Raw genomic sequence first — 19,379 nt, forward strand, 5'->3', positions numbered from 1 at the left:
TAAAACATGGACTTCAGAGTGAATGATTTTAGAGGTGTTCGTTTTCTATTCTAAACCTTGCCGGAAGACAATCTTCATATCCTAAAGGATTTTGAGATGTGACGTGGTCAGAGCTCTAAGCCTGTCACCATGACTGTTCTTTCCCGTTGGTTTGTCTTTGGCTCTCCTTTCTTCCCGACTCAGAAAATTAGTCCCCATGCACGAGACTCTTTTTTTTAACTCTCTAGTTTCTTTCTTTATTTACTATGTATATTACATTCTGCCTCCATGTCTGCCTGCCCACCAAAGGAGGGCACCAGATCTCATTACAGATGGCTGTGAACCACCATGCGGTTGCTGGGAATTGAACTCAGGACCTCTGAAAGAGCAGCCAGTGCCCTTAACCACTGAGCCATCTCTCCAGCCCATGCACAAGACTCTTGATACTTACTCTTGGCTGTTCTCTGCCTCTCTTACTCGTGACCAACCAACCAAGTCCCTTTGTTCTACTCCTCACATAGCTTAGAATCCCCACAGTACTCTGCCTGCTGAGAGAAACCATCCTCACTGGCTTCTGCTCCTCCATTTTTAAAAACTTCTTCATTGCCTAAAGTTCAAACCCCTTTCTGACAAGACCCTTTTGGAATCTGCCCATCTTCTCTCCTGCCTGCCATGTACTCTGCCCCATCCTTTGCAGGTGCATGCACTCTCTGTCTCTCCCTGTCTCTTTGTATGCTGTTTCCTCCGCTCATTCTCACGTGGCCTTTCTACCTACCTCCTTTCCACTTGACCAATCTTTTCCTCTCTCAAGTCTTAGATTGACCGTCATTTACTTCTTGATATCCCAGGCTGTGTTTGATATCATCCCCTTCTCACCTAAGTGAAGATTGCAGGACTGTATTACCAGGCCTGGCTGTCATTTACTTCCTTATAAGTTGGCTCAGTTTTCAGACATGGTCACCTTCTCTTCCAATAGCCCCTTGCACTGCTGCCTTGACATACCGTGCTTGGATGTGATTCAGAACATAGAAATGTTTACCTCTTCCCATTAGAATCTTGTCCAGCCTGTTTTTAGTAGTATTCTTATCTCATGGTTTAGTACCCAGGGTATAGCAGACATTCAGTAAATACTTGCTGAATAAATACATGAACGAAAGAAAGACAGAAAGATGATAAAAACTGAAAACACTGGGGTTTTTTTGTAAGAAAAGAAGCCCACTTTCTTTTATTGTTTTCTCCCAACCTCACTTCCATTAGTGTATTATCAGGGTTCTCTAAAGTCACAGAATTTATGGAATGAATCTCTCTCTCTTTATACACATACACACATATATATTCATATATATATATATGTATATGTAGTCCAACAATGGCTGGTTATGAATTGAAAGTCCAAGAATCTAGTAGCTGCTCAGTCCCAAGAGACTTAGTGTCCCAGCTGGTCTGCTGGGATCCTGGAGAAGAAATGGTTGTGCTGACAAGGTGAGGGGAAGCAGGGGAAGAACAGACCCTTTCTTCCTCCATTGTCCTTATATAGGCTTCCAGGGGAAGGTGTGGCCCACACTCAGCTTTCCAGCCTCAAGATCTAGATCAAAGGCGATCCCTCTATTTCTGGGCTATAGTTCATCCCAGATATAATCAAGTTGACAACCAAGAATAACTGTCACAGTTAGTGACAAGGACATCCCTACTGAGAAAGCCTGTTTTGACATCTTAGAATCGCAAAGGAAATGACGACTTCTCAATAACTTTACAGGACTTTGGTAGAGAGGTTTGTGATTTTTTTTCTATTTCAAGCTCCTCATTTGTATGAGAAGAAATAAGGACTATATTAGATGACTTCATATCTTTTTCTGCTAGCAAAAATTTGGTTGTTCGAACTGGAGAGATGACTCAGTGGTTATGGCTGCTCTTCCAAAGGTCCTGAGTTCAATTCCCAGGTACCATATGACAGTTTACAACCATCTATTATTGGGTCTCATGCCCTGTTCTCGCATGCAGGTATACATACAGATAGAGTATTCATCTGTATGTATGAATACATTTAAAAATTGGATAGTCAAGAAATTTTGCATAGTTTCTCCTCTCAACTCTGTCTCTTCTGAGTTGTGTGCAGTGACCGAGACTTGGGATGCTCCGGTGCTCGTGTCAATGTGTCCTCATTTGAAGCTCTCTGCTAATCCCTATAGGCATAGGTCATTTGGCCTCCCCTGCTTGCTTCCACAGTCAACTTAGAAATCTCAGGTATTGAACAGGGTAGGAGGCTTGAGAGCTGCCTTCATGGTATAAAGATGACCATACTTGCTGACTTTAAAGTGGACTAGGCCAGTCTCATTGGTGGTGCCAGTCCGTGTATTTTTGCTTGTGCCTTAGAGAACACTGCATAGATGTTTAGAAAGCGAGCTCTAGGGGTGAAGGTTAGTTTTCGAGTTTTATAGCTAGTTAACTTGAAATAACGTTAACACGCTCAACTTGGTGGGTCCAGATTTCTTCTCAATCAGATTGAGTAATAATACCCATGTCTTTCAGTTTTCAGTCATATTAAATAAGATAATGCATGTGAAATGCTTAACATATACCCTCGACATGTCAATTGTCAAATAGCGTATGTAGGTCTCTGGTGTTAACAAAAGACTTACTTGGCTATAGTTGTTTGCATATATAAGAAATGAAGAAGAGTAATAGTTTTACTATTTGGACAAGAAATAGTGGTCTAAGGCACTACTGAGTGCAAAGAGCCTTGGGCTCAGAGTACATATCGTTCTAACTTTACTGCTTATTCTCTACCATCTAGGGTATGATCGTAAGTTCTCTGGCCCTTAATTTCTTTACTTTTCTTCTTTCCTGATATATATATATATATATATATATATATATATATACACACACACACACACACACACATACATACATACATATATATATATGTATGTATGTGTGTGTATATATATATACACACACACACACACACACACACACACACACACACACACACACACACACATAAATACATATTCCTGTAAATTCCCTTTCTTGTCTTATAGCATTGGTTAGACCTTTTAGCTAAAGCAATAAATAGTGTAAAGTATCAGAGGCAGGGACCATTCTTGCTGTGCTCCCATAGCAAAAGCAAACTGCTAGTTAATGACTGTAGTATAATGCTAGCTGGGCGTTTCCTGCACAGGCTCTTTACCAGATTGAGGACATAACCTTCCATTCTCCATGTGCTGTGCATCCATATGTGTAGGAGTTTTCATGTGTGCTGGATTTGGCCAAATGCTTTTATTTTGTCTATTGATATGATAATGGTTTTTTAGTGGCTTATGTATGTTATGGATGAGTTGATTTAAAAATATTTAGCCAAGCTTGACTTCTTGGAACAAATCTCATTTACTCTTGGGCTGTATAATTCTACTTGTATTAGATTTGATTTGCTAATATTTTCTTGACAGTCTTTACACTCGAGTTCATGAGAGAACGTAAGTCTTAAGATGCAATGGTCTGTCAAATAAGGTGTTTCATCCTTTCTCATAAATGTGGTTTGCATTTTATGAGGCCGGGAAATGAGTGTTAATTCCATTTAAAAATATGTCGCTCTGGTAGATAATAAATATTTGCTAAGTTGAACGGAATCTGTTGATTTTATCCCAGGGATGTGGCTGATTTGCTTTTATGATGGTGACCTATAACAAACTAGAAAATGATATTTTATTTATTTACTTAGTATTTATTTATTTGAGACAGAGTTGCTCTGTATAGCTCTGGTTGTCATGGAACTCCCTCTGTAGATAGGCTGGCCTCAGACTCAGAGATTCGCCGCCTGGATTAAAAGGCATGCACCACCACCACCCGCCGATAATTTTTAAAACAGAGCAAAAGTTCAAAGTGAGAGACAGACTTTGATTAGTCTGGTAGACTGCTGTAGCCAAGAAGCATGAGCTAGGTGATGCAAGCAACAGAAATACTGACGCACGGTCTTGCAGGCTGGAAGTCCAGGATAAGGTATGATCAGGGTTGACTCCTGGAAACCGAGAGAAGCTGCTGCGCCCTTCTCCTGGGTCCTTATGGTTTGCTGACAGCCTTTTGTATCACCACAACTGCCTTTATCTTCACATGACAGTGTGCAAGTATATTTCTGGGTCCAAACTCTTAGGTTTATGAGTCCACCAGTCATACTGGATGGTAGTCCACAATCTTATCAACATGCCTTCATTTTAACTGATTTTTCTCAGCTGCGTCTGTTCCTATAGAAGGTAACATTATTAGGTTCTAGAGTTTAGAACTCTAACATAAATTTTTGGGTGATGGGATCTCATCCACTGGAGGCTTGTTCTGTCTTTTGGTACTCCCTCCTCCCTCCCTGCCTCCCTCTCTCCTTCCCTTCCCCCCTACTTCCCTTCCTACCTCCTTCCCTCCCTCCCATTTTTCATTTCCTTGAAGGCTGAAGATTCTTGCTCTGCTAATACTGTATAGCTTTACTGAAGTAAAAAGAATTTTTATTGTTTTTGAGATAGGGTCTCATACTACTCATGCTGGCCTTGAATTTATGCCTCCACCTCTGAAATATTAGGATCACAGGTGTCTACTACTGTGCCTGACCAGGTCTGTCTGTCTCTCTCTCTCTCTCTCTCTCTCTCTCTCTCTCGATTTTGAAATTTCTCATTTGAGAAAGCACCTACCTGTCCTAACTTTCTTTTTTTCCTCTGTTCCTCCCCTTCAATAAATGTTATTGTGCCATATAGGTGGATGATTAACACTTTCCTGAGAAATTTTCTTCACAGGGAGAACTTTAAAGTTTTACACAATTGACCATCAGGTGATTCTTAGTGGCCAGTCTTTTAATTTGCATATTACTCCTGGCTGACACAACCCAACATATAACCCATGTTTGTGTCATTGCACCCCCGTCCACCCTGCCTTTTATTCTGTTTTCAGTCTTCCTCCTCAAGCTCCATTTGCCTCCTTCACTGAGCATTCTTCTGTTACAAACAGGTAGCTCTGCCACCAGATGGTGTGCAAGGACTGGGAAAGCTTTGAATACGTGAGCCAGTGTGGTCGCCTTTCTTCATCTTACTTCACGGCAAAGGATAATGATGAGATTCTGAGATATGATCTATTCATGTACATTTTTTTCTCTTTTCATTGAAACAGAACCGAGGCTTGAAATATTGAGAGGAAATAATCTAAAAAGTCTTTTGGGTAAATATTACTTGGAGAACCCGGTCCCAGAAACTGACAATAATATGGAGATGTGGAAGCGGGATTCTAGAGCCAACAAAGCACTTCTTCAAATGAGTACCTTTAAAATCATAAAAGCAAAATCTTTTGATCCCATTGAAGCTATTGTTAGGGCAGTGAGAACCTTCAGCTGTCATTAACAAAATGTTTGTATGTATGTGTATATGTGTGTATATGTTACCGTGAGCACTCATGTGCTATGCCTGTGTGTGGAGATCGTACGTATGTGTATATGTGTGCATGTGTTGGCTTGGGTACCCATGTGCTATGCCTGTGTGTAGAGATCAGGGGACAACCTCTGATGTCACTTCTCACCTCCACCTTGTTTGACACAGGTCTCTTGTTCGCCACTATGTAGGTCAACTAGTTGGTTGGCAGACTTCTGGGGGATTCTTTTGTCTGTCCCTCCAGTCTTATGGTAGGGGCACTACATTATATGGGCTATAGTGATGTGAAGTTAGGTCCTCACGTTGGCACAGCAAGTGCTTGACCCTCCGAGCTGTCTTGCCAGCCCCCAGCCATCATTTTATTCAGCGTCTTAAAGTGAAACCCATAGGAAAAAAGCAGCTCAGAGATCATGTTCACACACAATGAGTTTTATTTAGCATGAGCGGTGTCTTTTTTTGTTTTGATTATCATTAGTCCCCAATATTAAAACAATTCTATCATCGTCTAGATATCAGGCTTCTTGAAGACCTGACAGTAGTACTTGGCACACTGTTCTTGGTGACACATGACTAGGGTTCCTGGAGCGGCTGCCTTCTCTGGGTCTTGTGATTTATGCTGACCATTTGTCTTTTCTTCCCCTTGTTTTATGGCACTGAACCTTTGCTCGCATTTGATATGGTCTCTGCCCAACCCATGGTCGGTATTTCAGCATGTGACTTGCTCTCCTGCTTCATAGATGATGACCAGAGGTTGGTGTTGGGGGCTGGCACTCCCGTGAGTGCTTCTTCTGTGTCCCGGTTCCTTCTAACCCACTGCTGGTGGGAGAGAGTAAATGATTCACCATCAACATGGGGTGCAGTGCCAGGAAAGAATCAGCAGGAAAAGTATGAGCTATAATCCAGAAAGGCTGCTTTTAATTGTGAATAAAAGACATGAGAACCCGAGAAACACACCTAAAGAAAATAAAGCAAAAGGGAAGGGCAAAAACCTTGTATGGAACAGGGAGAAGATGAGTTAATACAGAGAAGGCCTTTGATCAACAGGCTAAAGAAAGAAAGGAACTCAGATGGGGGGATCTGCGGGCTTGTACTGTTTCTGGGAAAGCTTACGATTTAAATATTGGAAAGGTGACTCATAAGACGGGGTGGCTGAGGAGACGTGGCAGCGGGTCAGCTAGATAGCCAGTGGTTTGTTCTGGCCCAAAGAATCAGCATTGTGGCTTTCTGGAAGCCTAAGTAATGGGTGCTGGGGTTTCTCTCTCCCTTTTCCAGTGTAAACAATGGAAGTTGAGTTTTCACAGTTCTGCAGGCTGGAGGGTCAAGATTAAAGGTCAAGACCAAAGGGAGGCAGGCTGGGCATCTACTTGCCTTGAGATGATGCTTTATTTCAGCTTCCTCACTTGGCCATCCTCTGTACACGTGTGTTGGAGTGGAGGAGTTAAGCCGAGCATCCGTATGGCGTCTCTTCCTCTGTATAGACACCAGTCACATCCCATCACAGTACTCTGTTGACTTCATTTAAGTCACACTGGGGGCTAGGGCTTCAATATATGGACTTTCTGGGGTACATTCCATCAGAACGTGAAAACCTATTAGTGAAAAACAGTGGGGTAGTGATGTAGTCATGCCGAGAAGGGAAGAAGAGAATATTCTTGTTCACCTCAGGGAATCTACACGAAAGGAACCAACTTCTAGGTGAGTTATCAGATATGGCAAGCATTTTTTGAACTTGCTCTGTGTGTAACTCTGTAGTAAGGGGCTGGCATGTACTGTGTCATCTTACATTCTCAATGTCACTGACTATAGTTTAGAAGACCAAGGGCCAGAAAAGTCAGGAAATTTTCCACATTCGTTTAACTTGAACATGACGGAGTCAAGGTAGGACACAAATTCTGAAACTACTAATTACCAAAATCTCATTGAGTAACCTATCTGCGTGTTTTACCTGCTGCCCCACCCTGAGCAAGGATGTGTCTGTGCCTGTTGATAAATGCCTAGCATGGCCTGACCCCAACTTAAACTGGCCTTTTGATAAGTGCCCGGGCCAACTCTGGTTTAGCCTGTTCATAAATACATAGAATATTTGGACCAAACCAGGAAATGCAGTTGAGTCATGCAAGTTTGCTTGGATGGTACGTAACAAATCTACAAGAACTAAAATACCAAACTGTGGGAAACTGCGTATGTATTGCAAAAGGCAAATGAGTGAGAAGCCTGGCAGATTGTCAATAAGCTTCCACTTTAAAGGTGCATGTGAATGGCACCTGAGAAACTGGTCTGGCGAATCTGATTTGCAACCAAGCATGTCTGTAACATCTCTAATAAGGACAGATGATGTGAAGCTTATCCAAGGACTCTTTTAGGAGAGGATGAGGTGGCTGGAGCCATTTCAGAAATTGCACCATGCTCACGAAGACACATACAAAGATGACTATGTACAGTGATAGATGTGCTGGTCCTCTTGACACACATCCCTTCCACTGGGAGAAAGCTTCCCCGCAGCAAAGAGAGAAAGAAGCCTAAGAGGCACAGCCTGGGAGCATAGTCTCATGGCTTTCAAAGAAGACTGAAGGGCAATGGAATTGCTGTTAAAGGGCATCCTCCTGCGTATGAACTGCGTATGACTTTAAACCCACGAGTGTTAGGTGCCCAGGCCAGTCCTGTGTGCTTCTTTCTGTTGGATCTAGCAGGAAGAGAATGGCCGGATCCTGGCTTTGCAGAAGCTCTCACACTTGCACTCAGAGAAGTGCCACACCAGTTCTGACAAGTGATGGAGAGACCTGCAAAGCACGTGTGTGTTGTGTTCATTGCACCTGGAGTCATCCCAGTAGTAAGCTTATGATGCCCACAAAAGCCTGGGCTTTTATAGGACAGCAGTCTCAGAAAAGAAAGAAAAGAGAAAACCAAAACAAACAGAAAAACCACTACCACCACCACTCAATCCAAACCAAACCAAACCAAACCAAATCAAACCAAACCATAGTGTTCTCCAGTCCTTAGAGAAAACCCAAAGTAATTTTATTTTATTTTTTTCATGGTTTATTTTTTTTATATTTAAAAATTTCCATCTCCTCCCCTCCTCCTCCCCCTTTCCTCCCCTCTCCTCTACCCATACCCCCCCTCCCTCTCCAGGCCAAGGAGCCATCAGGGTTCCCTACTCTATGTTAAGACCAAGGTCCTCCCAACTCCCCCCAGGTCCAGGAAGGTGATCAACCAAGCTGAGAAAGCTCCCACAGAGCCCGTCCATGCAGAAGAATCAAAGCCCAGCGCCATTGTCCTTGGCTTCTCAGTCAGCCCCCACCGTCGGCCACATTCAGAGAGTCCGGTTTGGTTGCATGTTCCATCAGTCCCATTCCAACTGGAGTTGGTGATCTCCCGTTAGTTCTGTCCCACCGTCTCCATGGGTGAATGCACCCCTCACGGTCCTGACTTTCTTTCTCATGTTCTCTCTCCTTCTGCTCCTCATCAGGACCTTGGGAGCTCAGTCCAGTGCTCCAATGTGGAGAGTAATTTTATTTTTAAAAAAGTTTTACAGATATTATTAATATGTGTGTGTGTGTGTGTGTGTGTGAGAGAGAGAGAGAGAGAGAGAGAGAGAGAGAGAGAGAGAGAGAGAACTGTGCTTGTGAATATGGGTGAATATGGGCATGTGTGTGCCATTGCATGTATGTGGAAGTCAGATGATAACTTGGGGAGCTGCTTCTGTCCTTCCACCCTGGTGAGGTGGTATCTCTCCTTCTTCACGATGTGCACTTCAGGATAACGGCCATGTGAGCTTCCCCATGATTGTCCTGCCTCTCCTTCCCTCCTCGTCATAGGAAACTATTTACCTAGTTTCTGGAGATTGGCTTTACCTGTCAAGCCGTGTACTGGACCATAAAGTAATTTTCTCCTGTGAGTATGTATGCAGGCCTCCTTGCCATTTTCTCATACTTAACAGTTCCTTCAGAATTTGAGTTTGTTTTGAGCTAGGAGTCTGGAGTTAGACATCACTCAAGGAGAAATGTGTAAAATGACAGGGAAATGAAGGAATCTGTGATCGGAAAAGATGACCGAAAAGTGAGATCGCTCTCAGGTGAGGCTGTGGGAGGGTCCACAGTGACTTGCTGAAATATACGAGGACGCCCAGCATTAGCAAACCTCCCATCAGTCTTTTCTCCTTACGATTGTATATGGCAGGAGGGAGAAGGCGAGCTATTGGGCAGAGGGTGTAAAGTTTCAGTGGGGAGGGGTCGATTCTGAGATCCAAGGCATGGTATGGTCAATATATTTAATAACAGTGTATTGTATGCTTGAAAATGGCTGAGCAGGTAGGTCTCAAATATTCACACTCACACACACACACAATTTTGGGTGACATTTTAAAATATAGTAATATCACATTTTGCCCTTTATTAACATATTCATAATGAGTACATGCACGTATGCACACACACATGAATTTTCTAACACACACAAAATATTTTTGTCATTTATACTTTAATGTGGAAAAGACTGGTTAGAAACTTTAAACTTCAAGTAAAAAATTTTTGAGGAGTTGTAAAATTGGGACATATATCAAATGTATCCTTAATATGGAAGCTAGTAAAGTAAGGGTTTCTTCACTGTATGAATGGCTGAAGATTAAACTCTAGCAGATAAGAAAAGGAATAGCTCATAATGGGTAGTCTAGGGTAATCAATGTACTTAAGGATTTTCCTTCTAAACGTTTGTGTTTAACATAAGAAAGGGACGGTGACAACCTAGCATGTATGTTGGCTATGGCTTTTCAAATGACTTTTTAAAAATTTATTAATTTTGTTTTTAAAATTTTGATTATTTTTTATTTTGTGTGAATGGTTATATTGCCTGCATGTATGTCTGTGTGCCATGTGTATGCCATATCTCCAACTCTGCTTTTTATTTTTTTGATCCAAGATATAGGCTAGCTCACAGGCATTTCCAAAGTCTACTACAGTAAAATAATTGCCTCCCATTTTATGAGTGAAGAGTTCATATTTTTAATTGAAAAATTTTATATAATGTATTTTGGTCACCAGTAGAGTAATTTCTAGTGAAGTTCCTGCTCTCATTTCCCTGAAGTTTTCTCCAAGAGGCGGTACCTTTCAACAATTCAAGCGTCCTATATTGCCATTTTCCTCCATGTTTCTAAATAGTATCCTTCCATTCAATCAGTTTTCCAGTTTCTCTCGGCTTCCTATTGTGTTAAAGGTACCTCTGAGCATTTCTTTCTCTTCTGGTCACCCCCACCCTACTCGAACACACTCACACATGTACAAGCATGTCAGTGTATACAAGCATGTAGACAAGCTTTCTCTCTCTCTCTCCCTCTCTCTCTCCCTCTCTCTCTCCCTCTCTCTCTCTCCCCTCCCTTTCTTCTTCTTTTTCTATTTTCCTACCTCCCTCCCCCTCTCCTAACCTCAAAACACTTTTAAAACCATGAGATTTTTTTTTTCTTACAATATACTTCCCTTCCCTTTCCTCTAGGTTTATAATTTTTCCCTGACTGCTTAGTTTGGAATCTATTGGAAGTTTTTCTTTATTGTGTCACCAGGCAGGTCTTTTAGATGTCAATTAATCATTTTCCGAACTCTACCAATAAATAAAATAACCCCCAACACACACACACACACACACACACACACACACACACGTGCATACAATGACGCCCCTCCTCCCAACCACTTCCATACACAGTGGCCAGCTGTGTCTCACCATGCTGGCCTTTCCTCTCAATACCTTTTGACTTTGGTCCTGTGTTCTATAGAACACAGCTAACTGCATTTGCTCCTCCATGTCCCAAGGGCCATCTCTCCTCGGGGATTCTAAGGCAATTTCATTTGAAGTTTTCGGATACGCCTATATTATATATTGAACACATTCCCCCTTACTCCTCTCCACCCTTTTTCTCTCTGCCTCCCCCTTTCCTTTGGCTTCCTTTGTTTCCTTAGACAGCTTTATTTGTTTTCTTTTTCACTTTTTCTTCGTATGTTTCGTCTTTATCTGTTCACAAGTCTTCAGTTCTTTCCCTCAACTGACTGATAGTGTGTGTGTGTGTGTGTGTGTGGGTATGTGTGTGTGTGTGTGTGTGTGTTAGGGGGATGCAGACTTCCAGTCTTCCAGTCTGTAGAGTCTAAGGCTGATTCGGACTTCTGATTCTTTTCATGGAAACCTCTTGTCTTCTTGGAATCGTTAGGCTGCTCACTTTGTCTTGGGTGCTCTGGTGTTTCTCGCTGCTGTGCTTTTAAAATTTGTTACACAGCACACTTGGTTGTCTTTGATAATCTGAAATCTCATCTGTTTAGTTCTGGGGAAAGCTTCAAACAATCTCTTGGTGTTCTTATCTCTCTTGTTAAAGTGTAGAACTCTGTTCTTGTTCCCTTAGTACAGGAACTCTATCTTCTTGTAACTCTGAGCACGATGTGAGCATAATAATTGAGTATTTGCCTGCATGTGCTCCCTGTGTGTTTGTCTGTTGCAAGCAGAGGCCAGAAGTGGTGGGCCTCCAGGAACTGGAGTTACAGATGGCTGTGTGCTGCCATATGGGTGCTAGGAATTGAACCTGGGTCCTCTGGAAGAAGAGCAAGTGCTCTTAACCATTGAACCATCTCTCCAGCCACCTTCTGTCTCGTTCTTGTTAGAGGCTTCTACACTGTCTACTGACCATGAAGTGGGCTGCTGGGCTGTTCCTAGGCAGTTCAGAGGGTAGAAGTGGGATCAGTAACACAAGGAATGAAGAGATGGACTCTTTCATAATGCAGAGATATGGGTGGGGGCTCGAAACAGGCTCCTCTCTTATATAATGCAGAGATATGGGTGGGGGCTCGAAACAGGCTCCTCTCTTATATGAGGATTCATGGATTTGCTGCTTCTGACTTCTGTAAACAGAGACTGTTCTTTCCTTTCCCAGCCACCCAGACCCAAATAGTCTAAGAAACTATATTGATTATGATACTGTTTGGCCAATGACTCAGGCATATTTCTAGATAGCTCTTACATCTTGAATTAACCCATTTTTTATTAATCTCTGTATTGCCACAAGGCTGTGGCTTACCCGAAAGGTTCCTGGTCCTTCTCCTTCAGCAGCTACATGGCGTATCTTTTACTCCACCTTCTCTCTCTCTCTCTCTCTCTCTCTCTCTCTCTCTCTGTTCTGATTTCCAACCTGGCTTTACTCTGCTAAGCCATTGGTCCAAACAGCTTTATTCATCAACCAATAAAAGGAACACAGACACAGAAGGGCATCCCACATCAGGCTTCTGTTTAAGTCCAGGAGAGTTGGACTTAAACAGCTATAAATATCTAAGCCTCTAGGGTTTGTCCAGCCTCCTGAGTGGTACTATGACTCCCTAGTAGGCTATAGAACAGTGTTTCAGTTAACAATGGGCAGTGGTGCCCTAAGACTATAATAAAGCTAGAATACTGCTGTTGCCTCATGATGTCATAGCTATGACTACATCATAGTACAGTGTATTACAAGTCTGTGGTAAAGCTGTGCTAGCTAAGAGCTACTCCAAAGGCATGGCCTTCGCTAAATTTCTGTCTTTAAATAATACAGTGGGAATGTATTATGGGGTGTGTGTGTGTGTGTGTGTGTGTGTGTGTATGTATGTGTGTGTATACCTACATATGTACATGTATGTATGTTCTCATTTAGCTATAGTCCCTGGGGATTCTGCTGGTAGTAAATGCCAACCCTCCTACAGGAAGACTTTCAGTCATTCTTTCTCTATTCAGAATGTTGCCTTGTATCTGGCTTTCCCCATTTTGCTAAATATGCCCCACAGGTCACATTTCTGTCTCCTTCCATATTTCAAAGATTGGTTGAAACCTCTGGGCTCCTATTATTTCCCCATCTGTCGCTTACTCTTTAGGGTTTAACACATTTTTAAACTTCCGTTACTGTCATTTTAATAGCATATTGGGAGGAAGAAGCAATAAAAGTCAGTGGTTAATTCAGTGTTTATCCTGAAGTTTCCTTGGGTTTCTTATCGCCGTTATAAGCTCCCAAGGTACAGGATACAATGTCCATCTGTGTGTTTAGTTTCACGCATCATAAGCTCTGGTAAATACTAGTCAAATGAATTAATGATCTGTACTGACAGGCCTTTCAGAAATACAATTGCTTTAGTTATTGATGTGATTATTTCCCTGGAGACTGTCTCTGGTTAATCCTGGAAGGAGGGGTAAGTGCTGACTGCCAGGTAGAGGGTTTTGAACTGGCCCCAGTGACTAAAGGATGGAGTTTTCTCCAGCTGGTTTGTTTATTTAACTTGTCAGTATTAAGAAAAAAGTGGAGCACGTTTTCTAAATCAAAGGAGGGACCCCCCTTTTAGTTCACAAGGGACCTTGGCTATTTGTCCTTATTAGCATTCTCAAAGTGTAGCAATTCAACCTGCTGAGTCCCACCCAACAACTGCTTCCAATACTCGGAGAAAAACCTTCTCAGTATTCTATAGTCCACGAGAGTTAAATATTAACAGTAAATGAAAAATGGCTTTTCTGTTAACGCTTCCTTCGTGACCAGCCTTCTGTTTAAACATTTGTTTTGCTTTTGTACTGCATGAATGCCCGCCCCGATGGACTCGATGCCCTTGTCTGCCCATCCTCCTCCTTCACCACCACTTTGTCTCCTTTGACTCCTTTGTAGAGCCACAGCCATAGCAAGAAGTTCATTTACATCACCAACCAGAACAAACATATGCCACTGGGACGAAGTTTCAATCCTTACCTTACCGTGAGTGATTTTGCTCTGAGCTACACTCTTCTGTTTGGCTGTCTCACTAAAACACGGGGATGGGAACCCACCCATTTTGTTTTGGGTGCTTTACAACCTACTGTACTGTTACTTGCTGTTGCAAAACCGCTGCTTTTGTGAACGTCACACACATTTCCCTACTCCCCCAGCTTCATTTCATCCCTGGAATTCCAAAACATTGCCTTGAAATGGAAAGGAAGATTATTAGGTTTTTCTGCTGCCACTAAGGCAATAATGATGGATTTTGTAGATTCCCCTCCCCGGCCTGAGCTGGTGTCTTCATCCATATGCATGCCCAGCTTATATCTTAGCCCTGTGGTTAAGGGACAGTTAGCCTGGTTAGACAGTTTTCTGTTTTGAATCATGTAATATTTTACAGCCTTTTAAGGTTCATAGCACAGGTGAACATACTATAAAAAGGCATCCTGTAGACACAGCCTCTCTCATTATTAATATCCTATGCCAAATGGCACCTCTGTTACAATTATGAACCTGTATTGATTCTTTATTGCCACGTACATCCACAGTTTATATTAAAGTCCACTTTGGTGTTGGGCATTGTATCAGTTTGTGTAAATATAGAATGATATGTTTCTGCCATAATAATACCATGGCAAGCATTTTCATGACCGCAGCAATCATGTCTGCCTTTCCTGGCCTCCATGCACCGACTTACTCAGTGAGTCACTCAGTACTGCTACAGGCTGCCCTGCATGGGATGCTATGCTGTGGGACAGATAGAACCTCATCACCCAGTGTTAGGTTTTGGATAGAATACTGACTGGTTTTTATTGAACCTGCTAAGATATTTTATTACACATTTTATAATGATAGCATCATATATATGAATTTAGAAAACTCAATGAAGTATGAAGAAGAAAATAACATTTTCTGTGAAATAAAATCTCACTATTCCAAGACAACCGCTATTAATAGTTAGTTTACTTTTCTTCATATAATTTCCTTGCAAGTATAATCCATTTGGGGTATAATATTACATATCCAACTTCATGTTTTTGCAACTTATCATCAGAATTCTTATTTTATTGAAACTGGTTAATGAATATCACCCGAGACCTTATCTATTTTTAGGTAGTAAGGCATTTTCCAGGGTTGAATGTGTTAGTACAGTGAATATCTGATTCTGAACATTTCTCTCCATTTTTGCTTGCTTTTTGCTTTTTTGAGGCAGATTCTCATTATGTAGCCCAGGCTAGCCTGCAGCTGTTGATCCTCCTGTATCTGTGTCTTTAGAGTTGGGATTGCAGGCATACGTCATAGGCAGTTTTGTTTATTTCCATTTAGAGGGAGGTCTTCTAAAAGTAGACTCGCTGGCTTCTTGATACTGCTGAGTCGCTTGTACTGAAGGTCAGGGATTTTCATAGGTGGAAAGAGAAATCACCACACGTACAGAGTTCCAGAAAATGTGACATAGATGGACAATGTAGAAACGATGACACACCCTTCCTAGGACACAAGAAAAGGTTAAACGTCAAGGACTAAGGAAGATGGGGGAAACACACTGGGTTGGGGCGAGTGTGAGGGTGTGGGAGGTGAGGGAATCCTCAGATTAGCCTTCATCTCTCAGCTTTAGGGAGTGAGGATAGATACAGGGACTGTGAAGGCCACGGTGATGAGTTGGAATAACTGAGATGGGAAGTAGAAGGGGAGGTGGTTGCAAGTTCTTTAGGTTAAGAAGGACCTGGAAAGTTTCCAACCACCAGGGGTTCATGAGTTGGCTTATCAGACAGCCATGGCAGTACCAGTCTGGGAAGTTCTTTGTGATTTTCCTCAGGGGTGTCTGGCACCCATAAATAGAAGAAAGATAGGAATGGATGGGCTGACCTGGGCTGGGACTTTGCAGAGTTTCTGTAAAGATAGATCAGAGGAACATGTTCTGAGCATTTGTATTTGTGGCTCCCATCATGAAATACGGCATAGTCCTGAGAATGTGGTGCTCAGGGTGCAGAGGTGCTGGGCGCAGGGGAAGGTCTCTGGTTGTCTGTATCTTGTAAGCTGATTATGGGTCCATTTCATGTCTTGGGGTTAAGAGCTGGTAATGTTGCAAACATTAGGAACCAGAGCTGTTATTAGAAGCCTTTTCTGTACATAATGAACTAGAAATAATATGCCAGCAGTAGTCCAAAGTAATAGAACAGACGGACTGGCGCTAGTCTGGTTTGTGTTTCCGTCAGAGGCCTGGTGGTGCCTTCTCCCTGAATGGTGGTCTATAACAAGGAAAAAAAACCAAATTATCCAAGTTCTGGGTTTTCCCAATGAGGTTATGTCTTACTCTAGTGGATGCTGAAGACAAGGAATGCTTGATCCATCTGACAGTTCATCTCTGCATTCGACAGACCATCTGTGCCCAAACTAGACTCCTCAAAATGGGACCAATAAAGTGGCCTGTCCTGAGAAGAGGGTGACAGTTCTGGGTGGACACAGGGGACAACCCAGACTAAGCTTTTGGGTCAAATGTATAAGACCATAACCCTGCTCGACACACTTTATTGGATTTTAACAGAGCTGGTGTTACTATCTTTCCCTTTTCTTTCCTCTCAGTGGCATTATCTGTGGTGATGGTGGTGGGGTATTAGGCATTGCTTTCTGAAGTCACAAGTTTGTTTTGGGCATCAAGTCCAAGTTTACAAATAATGAAAAAAGAAACACTTTCATTTTTTTTTGCTACTCAAGATAATGCTAATACAAGATTGTATTTGATTAACCTCTTGAAATGAATTAGTCAAATGTGCCCTGAATGACTACACCAATAAATTAGATAAAATTAATTGTAGGAGGCAGTCAGCTTGTGAAGTCACTGCAATCCATGCTGCTAGCTTGCCCAACCTATGAAATTAAATCTGAGGAGGTAACTGGTTCCCCAGCAGAAATCACAGAACTTGCCAGGACCGAATCTTCTAACAATGACTTATCATTGTAGCTATTGAGTGCACTTGAACTGATTCCATTGTATCATTTGAACAGGGAACATATTTTTGTATTTCACATGAATGCGTGTGTGTGTGTGTGTGTGTGTGTGTGTGTGTGTGTGTGTGTGTGCGCGCGCGCGCATGTTCTTTTTATCCTTTCTCTTTAGATTCCTTGACTGGTTTTTCAAGCGCTCTTTGTTCATTGTGCTAGATTATCGATCCATATTAGCATGGACATCTCATTCAGAGATACTTTTTGCAGAAAGGAAAAGGTGGAAAGGAAGCCACCACTCTCACAGAGAACCGAGAACTAATCTGGGTTGGCAGAGTAACATTTAGTCTATGGAGAGTTCCAGCGGACTCTCTAGAGAGAGAATTATGAGACCTGTAAATACACAAGGCGTGGACAGCAGGGTCAGAGTGTTTCTTCTGGAAGGAAATGGCTGAGAAGCTTGCAGCACCATCTTAACTGGCCGAAGAGCTCATTACCTAAGGTTACTGAGGCTGTGTCTTTTTGTGCTCTGGGATGAAGTCAAGAGAAACTTCAGGTGTAGCAGAAGAGATTTAGGTTAGATAGGAAGAAAACAGTATTTCTCATTAGAAATGAAAGCAAACACCCTCTGAATTTGTAGATTTAATCTCTCTAGAAGAAATCTGGCCACTCTTGAACAGTCTCATCTTGTGGTAATCCCAGACTGAGCCTTGTTCTTGAAATCCTGAGTTCTGAGCAATTTTGATTTTTTTTTTTAAATTTCAGAGCCATTCAGTTTTCTATTATTGGGATGGTATTCTAGTTTGATTTCTGTCTCTGAGAAAACACAATGACCAACACCGACTTGGAGGAGGAGTTTATTTCAGTTTACATTTCCAGCTCACAATGCATCACTGAGGGAAGTCAGAGCAGGAATACAGGACAGGAAGCATGGAATGCTGCGTAGCAGCTCGTTCACTGGTTTACATACCCCAGGCCTGTCTAGGAATGGCGTTTCCACAGAAGAGCAGGACCTCCACCATCAGTTATCAATCAAGACACATTCTCTCTGGGCAGTGGTGTGGCACATCTTTAATCCCAGTGCTCTAACAGCAGAGGCAAGAAGATCTCTATATGTTCAAGGCCAGCCTAGACTACAGAACGAGTTCTAGGACAGCCAGGGCTGTTACACAGAGAAACCCTGACTTGAAAAACTAAAGCAAAAGAAAAAAATAAAAAAACCCAAAACAACAGCAACAAAAGACTCTTTCTCACAGACATGGCTGTAGGGCGGTTGAGTTGAAGTTACTCTTCAGATGAGATTTGTTCTTCCCAGTTGGCACTAGATTGTGTCAAGTTGACAATGAAACCATCCAGGATAGGAGGCAAAGTATCCATCTCAGTATGATTGCTAGGAAATAGTCACTGTGTTCTGTTCCTGAATCATTTATACCTGTCTAACAGGAAATAGAATTTAAGGTAATACAGCATTCTTTTCTTCTTCAGAGAATAACTGATTCTCTTTTCCTACCATGTGAGTCCTGGGGATGGAGCTCAGGTGGTCGGGGATAGTGGGAAGTGTGCCATCTAAGTGCGGTGCTCAAGAACATTCCGGGTTTAGGAAGAGCTTTCTTTAAGCAGCTTACTGAGCAGGAGTTTTAAGTTGTTTTCTCGCCCTGTGCTGTCTTTGTGACTGGGAGCTTGTGGTCACTCTTTAAAAAAAAAAAAATCTACATTTGCTTTACTTAACAAAATAAATAAATAAATAAATAAATAAATAAATAAATAAATGGCCATACACTTAGAGGTAGAAGGACAAAATCAACTCCAGTTGTCTGTCTTCCGTAGCTGCCCTCTACCAGCAGCCAAATACACACACACACACACACACACACACACACGCACGCACGCACGCACGCACACGCACACACACAAGCATGCAAACACATACACACAAGCACACACACAAGCATGTAAGCACACACACACAAGCATGCAAACACACACACACAAGCACGCACACACACTGAGAGAGAGAGACAAGACAGAGACACAGAGGCAGAGACAGCAAGACAGAGAGAACGAAGAACATATACACTAATAACAAATAAAATTAATTACAAAAAGAAGCCCCTAAATTCTGTAAGTGAGAGGACCTTCCAAGGAAAGATCCTGGTGTCCCTTCACCTCATGTGTCACCACCTACCGAGCGGTTAGGGTCTGTGCCATGGCATTAAGAGAGAAACCTCTTCGGCAAAAAAGAACAGACTATTTGTTTTTCGTTTCTGTCTTTTTTAGACTGTAGTTATTCTTCGTTTACAGCATGTATCGTTCCA

General features: G+C 42.2%; 1 protein-coding gene across 4 annotated transcripts in view; it reads left to right on the forward strand.

Moving 5' to 3' along the window:
- Ap1s3 (adaptor related protein complex 1 subunit sigma 3) overlaps positions 1-19,379 on the forward strand; it is a 68,609-nt gene that overhangs the window by 30,338 nt on the left and 18,892 nt on the right. For 3 of the 4 annotated variants that reach the window (XR_005286614.1, XR_005286615.1, XM_038340382.1), the window contains exon 1: positions 14,072-14,121. The exons of the other annotated variant lie outside the window; for it this stretch is intronic. Coding sequence is in view for 1 of the 3 variants with exons in the window: in XM_038340382.1 (XP_038196310.1) it covers positions 14,086-14,121 (36 nt within the window). In the remaining 2 variants the exon portion in view is untranslated. Of the gene's footprint in view, positions 1-14,071; positions 14,122-19,379 lie in introns of those variants that run through there. 4 annotated transcript variants of the gene reach the window in all.

Source organism: Arvicola amphibius, chromosome 8, assembly GCF_903992535.2.
Source record: "Arvicola amphibius chromosome 8, mArvAmp1.2, whole genome shotgun sequence".
In the NCBI taxonomy this organism is placed as follows: Eukaryota; Metazoa; Chordata; class Mammalia; order Rodentia; family Cricetidae; genus Arvicola; species Arvicola amphibius.